Here is a 14,862-nt window from a genome sequence, read left to right as displayed (position 1 = left end):
GAGGGAGTAGATAGAAACAGCCTTGTCCCATTCCCAGATTTCAGACCTCACCATCACCTGTCTTCATGTAAGTCATTGTCCTCTGTAGCTCCCCTTTTAAAAAGGTAGAATAGTGACTTCAAAGAAACATTGGTTTGAATCTTTGCTTTACCATTTACTAGCCTCCTGAATCTTGGTTACGCCTCAGTGATTATAGTACTTTCCTCATGGGTGGTTGGGATGATAAATATTATAAGATATGTGAACATGAAGCACAATACATGGCACATACTAAGTGCTCCAAAATGTTACCTATGTTGCTACTAACATATTAAGTTCTACTATAAGGAATACAAATTAATCATGAACACAGAGTGGAAACTGATATATATGATCTGGAGCTGTAAAAGGCCCAAAGCTCTAGTTTAGCCTATCACTTTTTTGTACTTTGATCACTATAAAAATCTTGAATCTTGTTGATTTGTCTTTTTTTCCATTCTAGTTATCTTTGAGTCTGTGTCTCATGTAACTGCAAGAGTATGAGTTGTAAAACCCAAATTTGACCACATTATTCCCTTAAATCTTTCAGTCCTCTACAGAATATGGTCCACACTTTTTAATATGGCAAATGAGCTTTTCAAAATCAGATCTTATATCAGCAGTTTCGTGTTTCACTATTATCTGCTTCATATTTTTCACTTCAGTAGCACTAATCTACTTTAGGTTGCCCATATTTCCTGCTCCTCCGTAGTCCTGTGTCTCCACACCTTCGCTGCTGCTAGGAATGATCTTCCCCAAACTCCTTCATTTTTCTCTCCCACAACACTACCTAGTTAACTCCTATTATATCTCAAATCAAAGGTAATTTCCTCCAGGAAGTCTCCTTGGGTTACATGCTCCTTCTCTTTTTCCCATAATACCTACTAATATACTTATTATCACACTAATAATATACCCATCGCCATTACTGGGCTGCAAGTCTCTTGAGGATACAGACAGACTTTCATTGGTCTTTGTCTACCCAGCACTGTCAACTACACCAGGCCCGGTACAGGGGAGGTACCCCCAAAATATCCTTGTTTCTTAGCGTCATGTTGGCAGTGGACTGTATTATGAATTTCAGCTAAAGAGATGCATCATGGATTAGTGCCCTATCCTCACATTCAATGACTCTTTAGATGTGACCTTTATTTCATGCACAAAAGGGTACATTTAAACTCTAAGACTAAACAAGTATGCTGAATCCTCTGTAGGGAAAAAGCAGAGTCACTAATCTGAATTAGTGTTTTTTGCCTCTGACTTAGATTAGTAATTCTCAGCGTGATACATTTAGGCTCATTTCCATGTTAGCTGCAAACCAGATCATAGACTCTTAAAAACAAAATACATGGTTTTCTGACGAAAGAATTAATCTTCATTTTCTCAAGCATCTTACAGAAATTAATTCAGTGATTTATATGACCAAAGGTGTTTATTTTCAGGGATGCTGGCTATGTGGTTTTGTGATAAGAAAAATAATTGATGACTGCCCTGAACTATCCAATATTTCTGGTTACCAGGACAAAGGCCACTTGTGGTCACAATGGGGAAAACACCAGGGAAGTGTACAAGCTGTGGGTCAGCACAAGAACATAGGCTTTGCCATTCGGGGCTTTGTTGGTATTGTGCACAGCTCTGGCCCCAGCACCTAGAAAATGCCAGGTGTGGAGTAGGTGCTCAATAAATACTTGTTGGTTGAATAAAGAAAGTACATACCTTGCACCTGAAGAACCTGAGAGATGTCAAACCCTTGGCCGATTCTGACTATGACCACACCAATCTCAAAATCAAAGGCATCACTGAAAGTGGAAGCAAAGTGGTTAGTAATTTAAATGACTCCTTCAGTCCTTAACCTTCGGACCAATATGAAACTTGTTTCTAGGATTTTAATGTAGTTAAACTACAAAAATGCACTTTAGAATACAGCTGAGAGCTGATGTCTTTTCTGTTTGTTTGTTCTCTATTTATTCCTTTTAACAATGTATTCTGGGTCAAGGTAAAAAACTCATTTACTCTGGACCAATTTAGCCAAATAATACTACCAACTAGAATTTGGATTAAGAGAATGTTACATATTTTTAAAATAATTCATTACTTTCTAATGTAAACAAAACGATCACTGAAATATTTAGAACAGTTTCCAGATGCAAAGCCCCTTTGAAATTATCAAGCAAACCTCTTATCCATTGAAGAGGAATCCTACAACATTCTGACACCGAGTTCCCAGTTAAAAATGTCTGCAGCTTCTCTAAGGAATCTTCACCATTGACTTTGGACAGACCATTTGAAGCAATGCTTTTTCATGACAACCCTATACCTTTGAAGTTGGCTGTTTTGTCTTCTCTACCCCCAACCCCATGGAATTAGATTATTTAGAAGGTAAAGAAAGGCTGTCTTTCTTTTATTTCTGTCCTTGTGGAGTATTTCTTCTCTGCCTATAAATATGGGGCAAAGCAATTAGTACTTTCAGTTCATTTATAATTTTCTCCTTGTGAGTTCCTTTGTTCAATCCTTTATGGATCTGAAGCTCAGGACCCCTTCCATTGGGTTACCCTCCCGCAGAAACAAAGAAATTTGTGATTATCTCACCATATGTAAACCAGTTTCAAATAGTCAAATTAAACCTGAATTTTCAAATAGTGGTATAAATAAGTTCAGTATAATATGAATATCCATTCAAATTCCAAGCCATAAGTTATCTTCACTTAACAAAATAGATCCATTTTAGCAAAGGTTGGTGCAAAGTAAATTCCCGATAAATCTTGTTTCTAATTGTCCTTGATTTTAAAAAGTAGACAATGTTCCACAAAAAAATATTTGGATTCTGGATTAGACAGAATAATTTTGGACCCCCTCCCCCCAACATCCACATCCCAAACCCTGGAACATGTGAATATGCTACTTTGCATGGCAAAAGGGACTCTGTAAGTCGATTAGGTTAAGGACCTTGAGATGGGAAGATGAACCTGGAATATCCGGGTGGGCCCAGAGTGGACACCAGAGTGAGTGAACCTGGGAGGCAGAAGGAGATCAGGGTAACGTGATGTGAGCGGACTTGATCCATCAACAACTTCTACAGCAGAGGAAGGGGGCCACGAGCTGTCGGTGCCTCTAGAATCGAGCAAAGGCAGGGCCCAGAGTTCCCTCCTGAAGCCGCCAGAAGCAGATACAGCCCAGCCCACACCTTGATCTTAGCTCGGTGAGTTAGTGTAGGAGTTTTGACCCACAACACTGTAAGCTAATAAATTTATGTTATTTTAAGCCAGAGGTTTGAAGGAATTTGTTATGGCAGCCAACAAAACTACTACAGATTCTCATTAAAATTTAACCATACTTAAGCATATCACAGACATTTACAATCTTTTATTCAAAGAAAAGTGGTAAAATGCTATAATAATATAATAATGTCCTTATGTTAACAATATCATGCTTTACTTTAAGTTACAAAACAAAACAAAAAAGTGAGAAAGAGAAATAAAATAGTGTGGCTGTATGATTGTCTCCCTTCTATATAGACCCCATGTTATGGTGGTAAAGTCATGTACCTTTAACAAGTCAACTAAGTTTCAGACTACTACAAATTTGAGCCCCCTTGACACTGAACTTTATTACCAGGAAAACCAATTGTTAATTTGGTTTAAAAGCCAGAAGTCTCCTCAGCTTAATGTTACTGGGTCTGATTATTTCAGTCCCTTTGAACCTCTAGAATGTTTGGGATGGAGTTTTGAAGATGATCCCCGGTAGTTTTCTATCAACTAATGGATTCTTTGGCTGAAGATTTATGTATTTCTTCCTATTTGCTCCACCCCTTTTTGTTCCTAGTGGTAAAGATGAAATTTCCTTCCTTCCACTCCCTTTTTTTCCCCCCATGGTAAAGATGAGATTTTACTGAAGAATCTGGAATACAGAGAGCATATCTAATCCATTTCCAAGAATGTCTGGTCAGCAACTGGCTGTGATTCTAAATATATCAAAATGCTGTTTGCTGCACCTGGCCCCATTCTGACCCTGAGCTCCTGGTTTAGCATATGTACTGAACTTAGAGCCCCAGTGGGGGGGGCCAGATGCCAGCATGTGGTCTCCAGGCTTCACACACTTGGGGAACACAATTCAGGAGAATGCATTTAATAATTGGTTCCCCATGTTAAAGACTATTAAGGGAATTTATGTTTTGTCTGTAAAGCATATAGTTTCAGAAGATGAAAATTATTTTCTTACGCTTCTTTACAATAGTGCTAATGTTAGAATGCTTTTAGTGTGTTCCCTAAAGCTCCCACCTACAGTGAATGTGATGCTTGTTCCAGCAGGAGCCAGAGGACGTAAACTGGTATAGAAACTTGGTGTATGCTTGCTTTGAATGGGTGAGGCTCTCCCTCCTGTATGTATTACATACTTTTAAGTACAGCTGGGCCTCTCAGGGCATGAACTCTACCCTGTGGTATGAAATCAGAGGGAAGCCAGATCCCAGGCAGAGGAAATCTTCCATTTTCAGAGTTCTTTACATAAAAAATGAGTGTTGGGTCTAGCTAATATTGCCCACCTTAAGACAAACATGGTGAAGTATTTTTAAGCCTGGATGAAGGGCTAGATTTTCTAGACTGGTCACTGAGGACACCCTGCACCTCTCTGTATGCATAGTTTGTTTTCTCTTATTCAAAAGAAGGAAACAAGCCAGGTAATACTTTGGACATTTATGTACTTTGGGAGGAATGTAGCATTGTGCTCATGAGTTTAAACTTTGAACTTGGAGGTTCTAGATTCGAATTTCTGTACTGTCAATTACAAAAATGTCATTTTCTACATGCTGCTTAATTTTTAATGTCTGCATCCCTACTTGTAAAAGGGGAAAAGTAGCAGTGCTTACTTCAAAGGGCTTCTTGTGAGAATTAAATGGGAAAATTCATGTTAAAGATAATAGCCTTGTGCCTACTAAACTTAAGGACTATCATTACCCTTACCCCAAGACTTCCCCGGTATTTAGGTATCAGATGTCACATACCACTTAACACTCACATTTTGCCCATAAACCAACACTGCTACACATCAGAGGCACCGACATAGAGGACCCTCATCTCAGCACAGGGCAATCTGAGGCTCTGGGGTAATGATCTCCTTGTCCAAGGCTCCAAAGAAAACAGGCAACCCAAGAGTCCAGGACTTTGAAAGAACAACTCCTTCCTTACCCAGCTGTTCTTTGCTTTTAATCTTATACATAGGTCTTAAGGTTATAACTCTTAATATTCACCTTTTTCTTTGCCACTGAAATTCCCCCCACACCCACCCCCTGCCTCCTCTGCAACTGTGATTCCTGTAAGTTCTATTGTTGGCAGTGTTTTTTCACTTTGGTAAGAATTCAGAGTGCCAGGGGAATGTCCTCTTCTCAGGCGATTTAATCTGGTGCAACAGCGTCAGTTATATATGCCCTGGTCAGTTCTTTGTAAACAAGGAAAGCCATCACTTACTGAATGATTCCCACGTAGTTTTCAATCTCTGTCAAGGGACCTTTCCTCCAGTTTCTTTTATATCCAATCACCAGAGTGTTTGGTTTCATTCTTCCTAAGCCCGAGGCCTAAACAGAGGAGATAAACGCATGGGCAATCCTTACTGTACAGGAGACCCCCCACACTGCAAATGAAAAATAATGTCCAAAAGTGCACTGAAGGAATGATCTGAAGATTCTAAAGATTAGATTACATTTCAGTGCATGTCCTTCATGCCCGTACCCAAGCATAAAATAGAAAGATTAGTTCTAAATCATCTCAGCCATAAATGGATTTTAGATGACAGAAATGTAGCTTTTCTAAATTAGCAGTCATTTGCATTTCTTCTGACACACTCATTAAAATGGTTCAATAATTTAAAATCAAGTGAGGGTTGGCTTAACTGTTGGCATGCATGTTGTAACTTAGTGATTCAAAGCTCATTTCCACCTGTTTTATCCATAATGTCATTAGCAATGAAATCCATGTTTGGAAAATTCTTATAGACAAGGATCACTGAAACTTTTACTTTTGTTATTTATTGGAGAGTAACTGAGCTATGTTTCCAGAACCTAATCCTCTTACGTGACAGTGGCTTTAATAGCCATCTTCCATATCAGAAGTTTCATTCCCCAGATTAGATGACAGGGTATGGCTTCTAGTTAATTTGATTTAATTTGGCAATATTACTGAGCACCTATTAATTGTAAAGTGCTATGTTAGGTGCTCTGGGAGAGTGGTGAGGCATATTCTTTGGCCTTTAGGAGCTTAGAATAAGGTGGAACAGGCAAGATATCCACAGATAATTATAATTCAAGTGCAAATGCTGTAAGAATTCATATGGAGGCATAAAAGAAGAAAACCTGAATGCCAGCTGAGGATTTGCGGACGGTTTCATGGGAAAGCTGACATTTGTTCTGGGTGTTGCAGGTTGGTTTGGTGTTGACAAGTGAAAAGAGGAGAGCAGTGGGAGTGAAGGAGGGCATTCTGGACCATAGGAATAGTGAAACAAATAACCAGAAACCTGACATTTTAGAGGGGCAGGGAGCTAGTCAGAGGAGGTGGGCACTGATGGAGCATTCCTGAAATAAACCACCTCCACCACATTTGGTGTATTGCTCTTAGAAGCACATTGGTAGCAGGACAGCTCCGGAGAACAGTCTTTTGGCTCTTGGCAGACACATGGCAGTACAGTTGTAGTCTTTGCCATGACTACAGTTTGGGGATGTGGTCATTCGTACCATACTTACTTAGATGCAAAGAAGGCTTTTTCCAAAATGGTGTAATTGCCAGTGCTCCCTTTTAATGCCACTCTGTCCTGCCCTCTTGTCATTAGCCCCCTGTACTCTACTTTTCTTTGAAGAAAGTCATGTGTACAAACTTTATACATTGTCAAATTTTTTATAATTTCTTCCAGATTAATACAAGATTGTTTCCCAAAGGTAGGTCTTTTCTCTTCTTGCTTTTACTGTGTCTGTCCTCGGGCTCCTGATTGGAAGTTTTATTATTTACCAATCTTGCATGATAATTTTACATTAAATCTGTAACCTTTATTTAACCAAAGAGCTCCTGAAAAGTAACTCCCTGCAAAAAAATCAGCATCTTGAAATGACATCTATTTCTGTGGTTTAGCAAATTAATAACAGACGAAAAGAGGCTCATGGTGGGTAATAGGTCTTCCAGAAATGATTTCTCTGCATATACAGCTACCTTGCAAAAGTGTTCTTCTGGGATATTAGAGACAGGAATGCATTAACTACTCTGTATCTCCAAAATATTATTATAATATTTTTTTCTTTCTTGCTTGGATAAACATCAAAGCTACCTGGATGCAATTCTGAATTCTAACCCTCTGTATATGGCAATTCTGAAAGTTAAATGCATCATTTGGTATATGTAGTAGAATTAGGGCTTTTCAACCCTATTAAAGGTGAAAAGATTAGAAAGCCAAACCCTAAAATTTCTCAGGATCTCTTGGATTGTTTTAAGGATACTCACCCACCTCTCCTAATTAGGATGATCAGAACTAGGTAAAGATTCTATGTGCTTATTATGGAAGGGGAGGAAAAAGGAAAGAATAAGGGAGAAAGGAGGACTGTGGGCTTCAGTCTTGAGCCACAAAGATTATTACATTTTATTCAACATTCTGGAAATAATTTAGGAGGAGAGGGAGATTTTCTGCCCAGATCACCATGCGTTTATTTAGTCAAACCTAGCAGCTGCCCTCACACTGTTTGCAAAAGAAAAAGGAAAAGAATGCCTGACTTGAGCATTGCTATATGCAGTTTGAGATGCAAAAATAGTTTGAAGTTTTTAATAGATCCTGAATGTCGTCAACCATCAGAACAAATTTGCATTTCAATAAGTGTGGGGACAGAATGTATGCTGGTGGCCAAAGGCAAGCTCATTTTCCATTTCCAGTGTATCACGCATAGTTCATTGTAACAGAACCTCTCTGCTTTTGTTTCAGCTTTGCCTGTCCCCAGGAATTTGAAATGAATTCCTTAACCATCTGCATTGATCTCTGAAGCAGGGCTGCCTAACTAGAGATGTTCACTTTGGGAGCTTCATTAACATGGAATGCTAATTGTCTTTAGCGTCTGTACTCACTCCCTCAATGCCAGCCTTACCTGAAGGAGACTTCGAACACCATCCCTGAAACAATCTGCTGCCACTGCAGCATAAAAAGCCTTGATTTTGTTCTTTATAAGCCAGGCCTGCTTTTTTGCCATGCCACTGTTCATCTCTTTAACACACAGCTTGCGAGGCCCCTGTACAACACAGTGAAATATTGGTTAGAAGCTCTGCTATTATACGTGGCACTGCTGTTGTTTTCTAAAGGACAAAAATAGCCAGCCATGCCCCACGGAGGTAAGAAACGGAAAAGAGGACAAACACCTCATTCAACAGGGTGCACTCAGATTCAGCCTTCTGAAGAGGACCTGTGCTGCTCACATTATTCACTTTCCACCCAGAATTTCTAGACATACTGTTACCTGCTTAATTAACTCCCTCATGCCGAAGGAAAGAACGAGCTGAGAGCATCATGGCACATGAGGAAAATGCCAAAAAGGTGAATGAAGAAGTTCAGGGTAAACACACAATCAACCTTTGATTCAGTCAAGATCATGTTGAAGGATGTCATGGAAATCGCAGCTAGAGCCTAATTTCAAGAAATGAATGGAGCTTGTGGGAGCCAGAACACATGAGTTGTAAATCCTGCCATGAACTACCACATCTTGACAGTGCCATCCAGCCCATTCATTGTGTTTTGTGTGGGGTAAAAATACCACTTTTCCTTGTGTAATGTTATGATCTCACTTAAATAAATTCACATACATCCCACTCACTCCATGAATTTAGTGTGAACAAATAGGAAGAATAGAAGAGATTAAGAAAGAAGGAGGCAGGTATTGTGGTGGTAGAGAAACATTTTATAACTTTAAGATTTGAGTTCTGAAAACTTATTGTAACCAAAAATTCTATTCTTGTGTTTCCTTTCTTAAAGGTCCAAGACAGCTCTTTTTCTCCCAAGTTTTAAATCAATCTAAAGGGCCTGATTATCTACTATGTACCCAATAGGGTACAGATATACTATTGTCCTGGGAAATTCTTTCAATTCACAGAGAGATCTGGTATTTTGTTGAACTGTCTTAGATTTCTTACCACTGGGATCTTGACAAAATACAGTGTACACATCAGAATGGGGGTCAAGATTCTGCATTTCTTACAAACTCCCAAGTGACACAGAAGCTCAGTCCTCAGATTACACTGGGAGTAGCAGTCTTAGAGTCATAGTCCTTTACAGGAGCTTCAAGCCTTTGAGAAAGGGCTTGAGGTATACAAAAAAGATACAAGGGAGGGAGGGTAAAAGATGGAGGTGTGAGAAGTGAGACAGAGGCCTCCTCCAAAAACCACATATAACACAAAAATAGAGCGAATACAACTAATCCTGAAAGAGTGACCAGAAAGAAGACTGAAACAGATGGTTTACATCTGGGAAAATGAGAAGATATCATGGAAAAGGGTTAAGTAACAAAGCTGTGATCCAGTGGGACCCAAGCCCTCTCCCCACCCCAGCTCACTGGTGGGAGGAAGAGCAATGGAGCTGGGGCGAAGTAGAAGCCCAGGACTGCTAAATACCCACTCTTGGAAATCTACTCCAGGAGCACAAACCCACATTACATAGTGCTCTGGAGAATACAGGGGTTGGAAAACAAAGACAGGTGGAATTCAATAAGGGTATAGAGGGCAAGTACCTCAACATAATAAATGCCATATATGACAACCTCACAGCTAACATTATACTTAACAGTGAAAAGCTGAAAGCTTTTCCTCTAAGATTGGGAACAAAATAAGGATGGCCACTCTCACCACTTTCATTTAACATAGTACTGGAGGTCCTAGCCATGACAATCAGACAACATAAAGAAATGAAAGCATCTAGATGGGTAAGGAAGAAGTTAAACTGTCACTGTTTTCAGATGACATGATACTGTACATAAAAAACCCTAAAGAATACACTCTCAAACTACTAGAACTAGTAACGAAATTCAGCAAAGTTGCAGGATACAAAAATAATACACAAAAATCCATTGCATTCCCATATACTAACAATGAACTAGCAGAAAGAGAAATAAGGAAAACAATTTCATTCACAATTGCATCAAAAAGAATAAAATACCTAGGAATAAACCTAACCAAGGAGGTGAAAGACCTATGCCCTGAAAACTACAAGACACTCAAGAAAGAAATTAAAGAGACATGAATAAATGGAAATACATCCCATGGTCATGGATAGGGAGAATTAATATTGTCAAAATGGCCATCCTGCCTAAAGCAACCTACAGATTCAATTCAATCCCTAACAAAATACCAATGGCATTCATCAATGAACTAGAACAAATAGTTCTAAAATTCATATGGAACCACAAAAGACCCTGAACAGCCAAAGTAATCCTAAGAAGGAAGAATAATGCTAGGGGAATTACACTCCCCAACTTCATGCTCTACTACAAAGCCACAGTAATCAAGACAATTTGGTACTGGTGCAAGGACAGACCCATAGATCAATGGAATAGAATAGAGAGCCCAGGTACAAACCCACACATATACAGCCAAGTAATAAATGATAAAGGAACCATGGACATACAGTGGGGAAATGATAGCCTCTTCAATGACTGTGGTTGGCAAAACTGGACAGCTACATGCAAGAGAATGAAACTGGATTATTGTCTAACCCATACACAAAAGTAAACTTGAAATGAATCAAAGACCTGAATGTAAGTCATGAAACCATGAAACTCTCAGAAGAAAATATAGGCAAAAATCTTTTGAATATACACATGAGCAACTTTTTCCTGAACACATCCCCTCAGGCAAGGGTAACAAAAGCAAAAATGAACAAATGGGACTACAGCAAACTAAAAAGCTTCTGTACAGCAAATCAGTAGAACATGTCACCATCAGTAGATGACACCATCAGGAGAAAAAAAAGGCATCCTTTAGTATGGGAGAATATATTTGTAAATGACATATCCAATTGTTAACATCCAAAATATGTAAAGAACTCATATACCTCAATACCTAAAAAGCAAATAACCTGATTAAAAAATGGGCAGAGGATCTGAACAGATACTTCCCCAAAGAAGAAATTCAGATGGCCAATAGGCACATGAAAAGATGTTCCACATTGCTAATTATCAGGGAAATGTGAATTAAAATCACAACGAGATATCACCTCACACCAGTTAGGATGGCCAATATCCAAAAGACAAAGAAAAACAAATGCTGGCAAGGATGTGGAGAAAGGGGAACCCTCCTACACTGCTGGTGGGAATGTAAATTATTTCAACCATTGTGGAAGGCAATATGGGGTTCCTCAAAAAAGTACAAAAAGAAATACCTTTTGACCCAGGAATTCCACTTCTAGAAATTTACCCAAAGGAAACAATATCACAGATTCAGAAAGACATACACACCTATGTTTACCACAGCACTATTTACAATAGCCAAGAAATGGGAGCAACCTAGGTGTCCATCAGTAGATGAATGGGTAAAGAAGATGTGGTACAGATACACAATGGAATATTATTCAGCCATGAGAAGAAAACAAATCCTACCATTTGCAACAACATGGATGGAGCTAGAGGGTATTATGCTCAGTGAAATAAGTGACGCAGAAAAATACAAGTACCAAATGATTTCACTCATTTGTGGAGTATAACAACAAAGCAAAACTGAAGGAACAAAACAGCAGCAGACTCACAGACTCCAAGAAGGGACTAATGGTTACCAAAGGGAAAGGGGGTGAGGAGTGTGGGTGGAAAGGCAGGGATCAGGGGATTAAGGGGCATTTTGATTAGCACTGTAATGTGGTGGGGGGAGCATAGGGAAGGCACAGAGAGCATAAAATAGCACAGAGAAGACTCTATAAGCATCTTAATATGCTGATGGACAGTGACTGCAATGGGATGTGGGTGGGGTACTTGATAATATGGGTGAATGTAGTAACCACATTGTTTTTCATGTGAAACCTTCATAGAGTGTATATCAATAATACCTTAATAAAAGAAAAGAAGAAAGAAAGCTGAGGCACTGAAAATAAAAACTACTATTTCAAGAAAGAAAGTGAAACAAAGATACTAGGCTTCGTAGTCGGAAAAAACTTCGTAGTCGGAAAAAACTCGTTGCAAATCTATGCTTGGCTGCTTAAGAGGTAATTGATTATCTCTGAGCTTTAATATATGTTATTCTGAAAACAGTGATAAAAATCTCTATCCTGAAAGTTTTCTTAAGTAATAATGATAAAGTGCCTACTATGTCTGGAATATAGTAGGGTCTGATCGAAAGCTGAGTTTTATTATCTTAAATGAGTGTTCACAATCTTGTAGAAACCCCAGACCTAATTCTACCACGTGTTTGTTCCACAACAGAAAGGAGATGGTCTGCCCTTGGAGCCCAGTGTTAGGTTTAGTTCGAGCTCTGGCACTGACTAGTTGACACTCCAATGTGCCATTTGTCCTCTCTTGATGTGGGATCTACATTTATAAAAATAAGGAAATTGTCTAGTTAATTCATCACCACCTAGTATGATAGCCCTTACCCATATGTTGCTATGGAGCACTTAAAATGTGTCTGGTCCACATTAACATGTGCCAGAAATGTAAAATACACACTGGATTTTGAAGTCTTAGTATGGAAAAAAGAATGTAAAATATCTCACTAATATTTTCATGTTGATTGCATATTGAAATTATAATATTTAGGATGCATTGCATTAAGTAAAATATATTATCAAAATTAACTTTACCTGGTGTCTTTTTACTTTTTCAATTGGCTACTAGAAAATTTTTAATTACATATCTGGCACATATTATATTTCTAATATATAATGCTAGATGATCTCTGAAATACCTTCCATTTTAATATTCTATTTAAATTGGATTGAATTATTTGTGTGTTTCTTTTTACCGGTATGTTTTCTAGAACCTATTAACTTTTCAGAACAGTTGGGATGACTTACATTAATGTTAAAAAGCAAGAACCTTCAATGAAGATGGAGAAGATAAAGATATAGGGAGGGTAGTTCTTAAACCAGAAGACCTCCACTAAAGAAAGTTATGTCATTATGGATCAAATTCTGCTCAGGGTTCTAGACTGTCAAGGCAGTTTGAACTGCTAGTCTTTTTTGGGCATTCTATACTCCATAAATTGCAAAAGAAAGAAGGAATATTTTAGTCTAGTGATAACAGCCGTGAGGTAGAAGAATAACCAACAGATAGGAAAGGTATTGGATCATCAGTATATTGAGTTGCACCACAATGACTGTGAACACCTGGAGAAAGTGGCATTTACTTAAATAAATACCTAATATACATCTATTAATATTACAGAAATCCAGATTAGACATTAAGTGTGACAGTGATTTACTTTAATGCCTAAATTTGCCACATTGATCTTTAATACCTAAATTTGCCATATTGAGAAGTCACAAAAATATTTCAGGCAGAATCTCTCCCTGCTAAAAGAGATTATAATATCCTTGAAGCACTCTTAGTAATGTGAGGCAAGGCTGCAATACAAATGTAGTAAGGAAAAAAACAAACGAACAAAGAGGGAAGACATAGCAGAATATAATTATTCAACACTGAAATATGTCAGTCACAAAAGTGAATTTTACCACTCAATTAAAATATTATAGAGATTAGCTCAGTTAGGGCCCAAACGTGAGTACATAAATTAATTCAGGATTTGAACACATAAGCTCTAAAAACCTTGTATATGTTATAATTTTGACATTGAGAATGGGGTAAAGAAATTCTAATTACTTAGTCTGGAGAAGTTGATGTGACATTACTTCAAATAAGTGAATATTATGAAAAAGAATTGGCAAAGGAGTTCCAATATCATTAGGATCAAATAGTGGAATTTGGGACAAGTGCAGTGTTCTTTCCAACTTTTATTTTTCAAAACGTTGAGAGTCTTACTGCTGTTTGCTTTCATTGCCGCTCTGGTTTGAACTGTGGGAAAGAGAATTTTTCCTTTTGATTTGGTCCATATTTCATCTTACCATGCATCCTACTGCCCAGCCATAGGTTATTTCATTCTGCCTGTATTAGGCCATGTCCCTATTTTATTAACATCATGACAGAGACTCACTAACTAAAGAAGAGTAGAGGCATCTAAAAAATGCACTTTCTTTTGGTGGGTGTGAAAGTTGAAATCAAGAAGAAGTTAAAGACAAAAGAAAAAGTGAGAGTTTAGTTTTCTCTGGGTTATCTGTGCTTGACCTGCCCTCCGTTGTACCATAGCATCAAGAGTTGCTGCCTTCCTTGAATTTTCTTAGGAGCTTCTTAAGAGCTTTTCTTAAGATTCTTCTTAAGAGCAGCTTTAGGTTTTATTAAAGTATTTCATAAATTTTCAGAAAACAGAGAAAGAGAAACACTATAGGTGAAATTTTGCTAATAGGGTGTCCACAAGAAGAAGCTGGTCAAAAGCTATCCCTCTTCTCCTTTTAAAAGAGAGGAGATGACAGAACAATCAGGATTTAAAGAGTATTAAAAGGTAGAGAAACATTTATTAAAATAGATCAACATCTTGGTGCTCATATGTGAAATGACTAGGAATATGAGTGAAATGCAGATAACATCCTTTTAGAGAGGGAGAGAGAGCCCTGAGCTGAGGGGTTATAAAGGGGACTTCAGCTTATCTGGTTTGTTTCATTTAAAGAGTGAGTGAAAACATCTATGAAAAAAACGTTAACAGTTGTTAATTAAGAGAAAGAGAATATAGGTATTTTATTTTGTATAGTTAAATCATGAAGTTGCTGGGATTCAAGTTTTTGACCCATGAAAATTGAAAT

General features: G+C 38.1%; 1 protein-coding gene across 5 annotated transcripts in view; it reads right to left on the bottom strand.

Moving 5' to 3' along the window:
- Positions 1-14,862, bottom strand: part of SLC12A1 (solute carrier family 12 member 1) — a 79,043-nt gene that overhangs the window by 20,456 nt on the left and 43,725 nt on the right. For all 5 annotated transcript variants that reach the window (XM_017644256.3, XM_017644258.3, XM_017644257.3 and 2 more), the window contains 3 exons: positions 8,129-8,269; positions 5,481-5,587; positions 1,735-1,817 (listed from right to left, as the gene is read on the bottom strand). In XM_017644256.3, coding sequence (XP_017499745.2) covers positions 1,735-1,817; positions 5,481-5,587; positions 8,129-8,269 — 331 coding nt within the window. The remainder of the gene's footprint in view (positions 1-1,734; positions 1,818-5,480; positions 5,588-8,128; positions 8,270-14,862) is intronic.

The sequence above is a fragment of the Manis javanica genome, chromosome 8 (genome assembly GCF_040802235.1).
Source record: "Manis javanica isolate MJ-LG chromosome 8, MJ_LKY, whole genome shotgun sequence".
Lineage (NCBI taxonomy): Eukaryota > Metazoa > Chordata > Mammalia > Pholidota > Manidae > Manis > Manis javanica.
The sequence above is the reverse complement of the archived record's forward strand: the minus strand, read 5'-3'. Positions and strand labels throughout refer to the sequence as shown.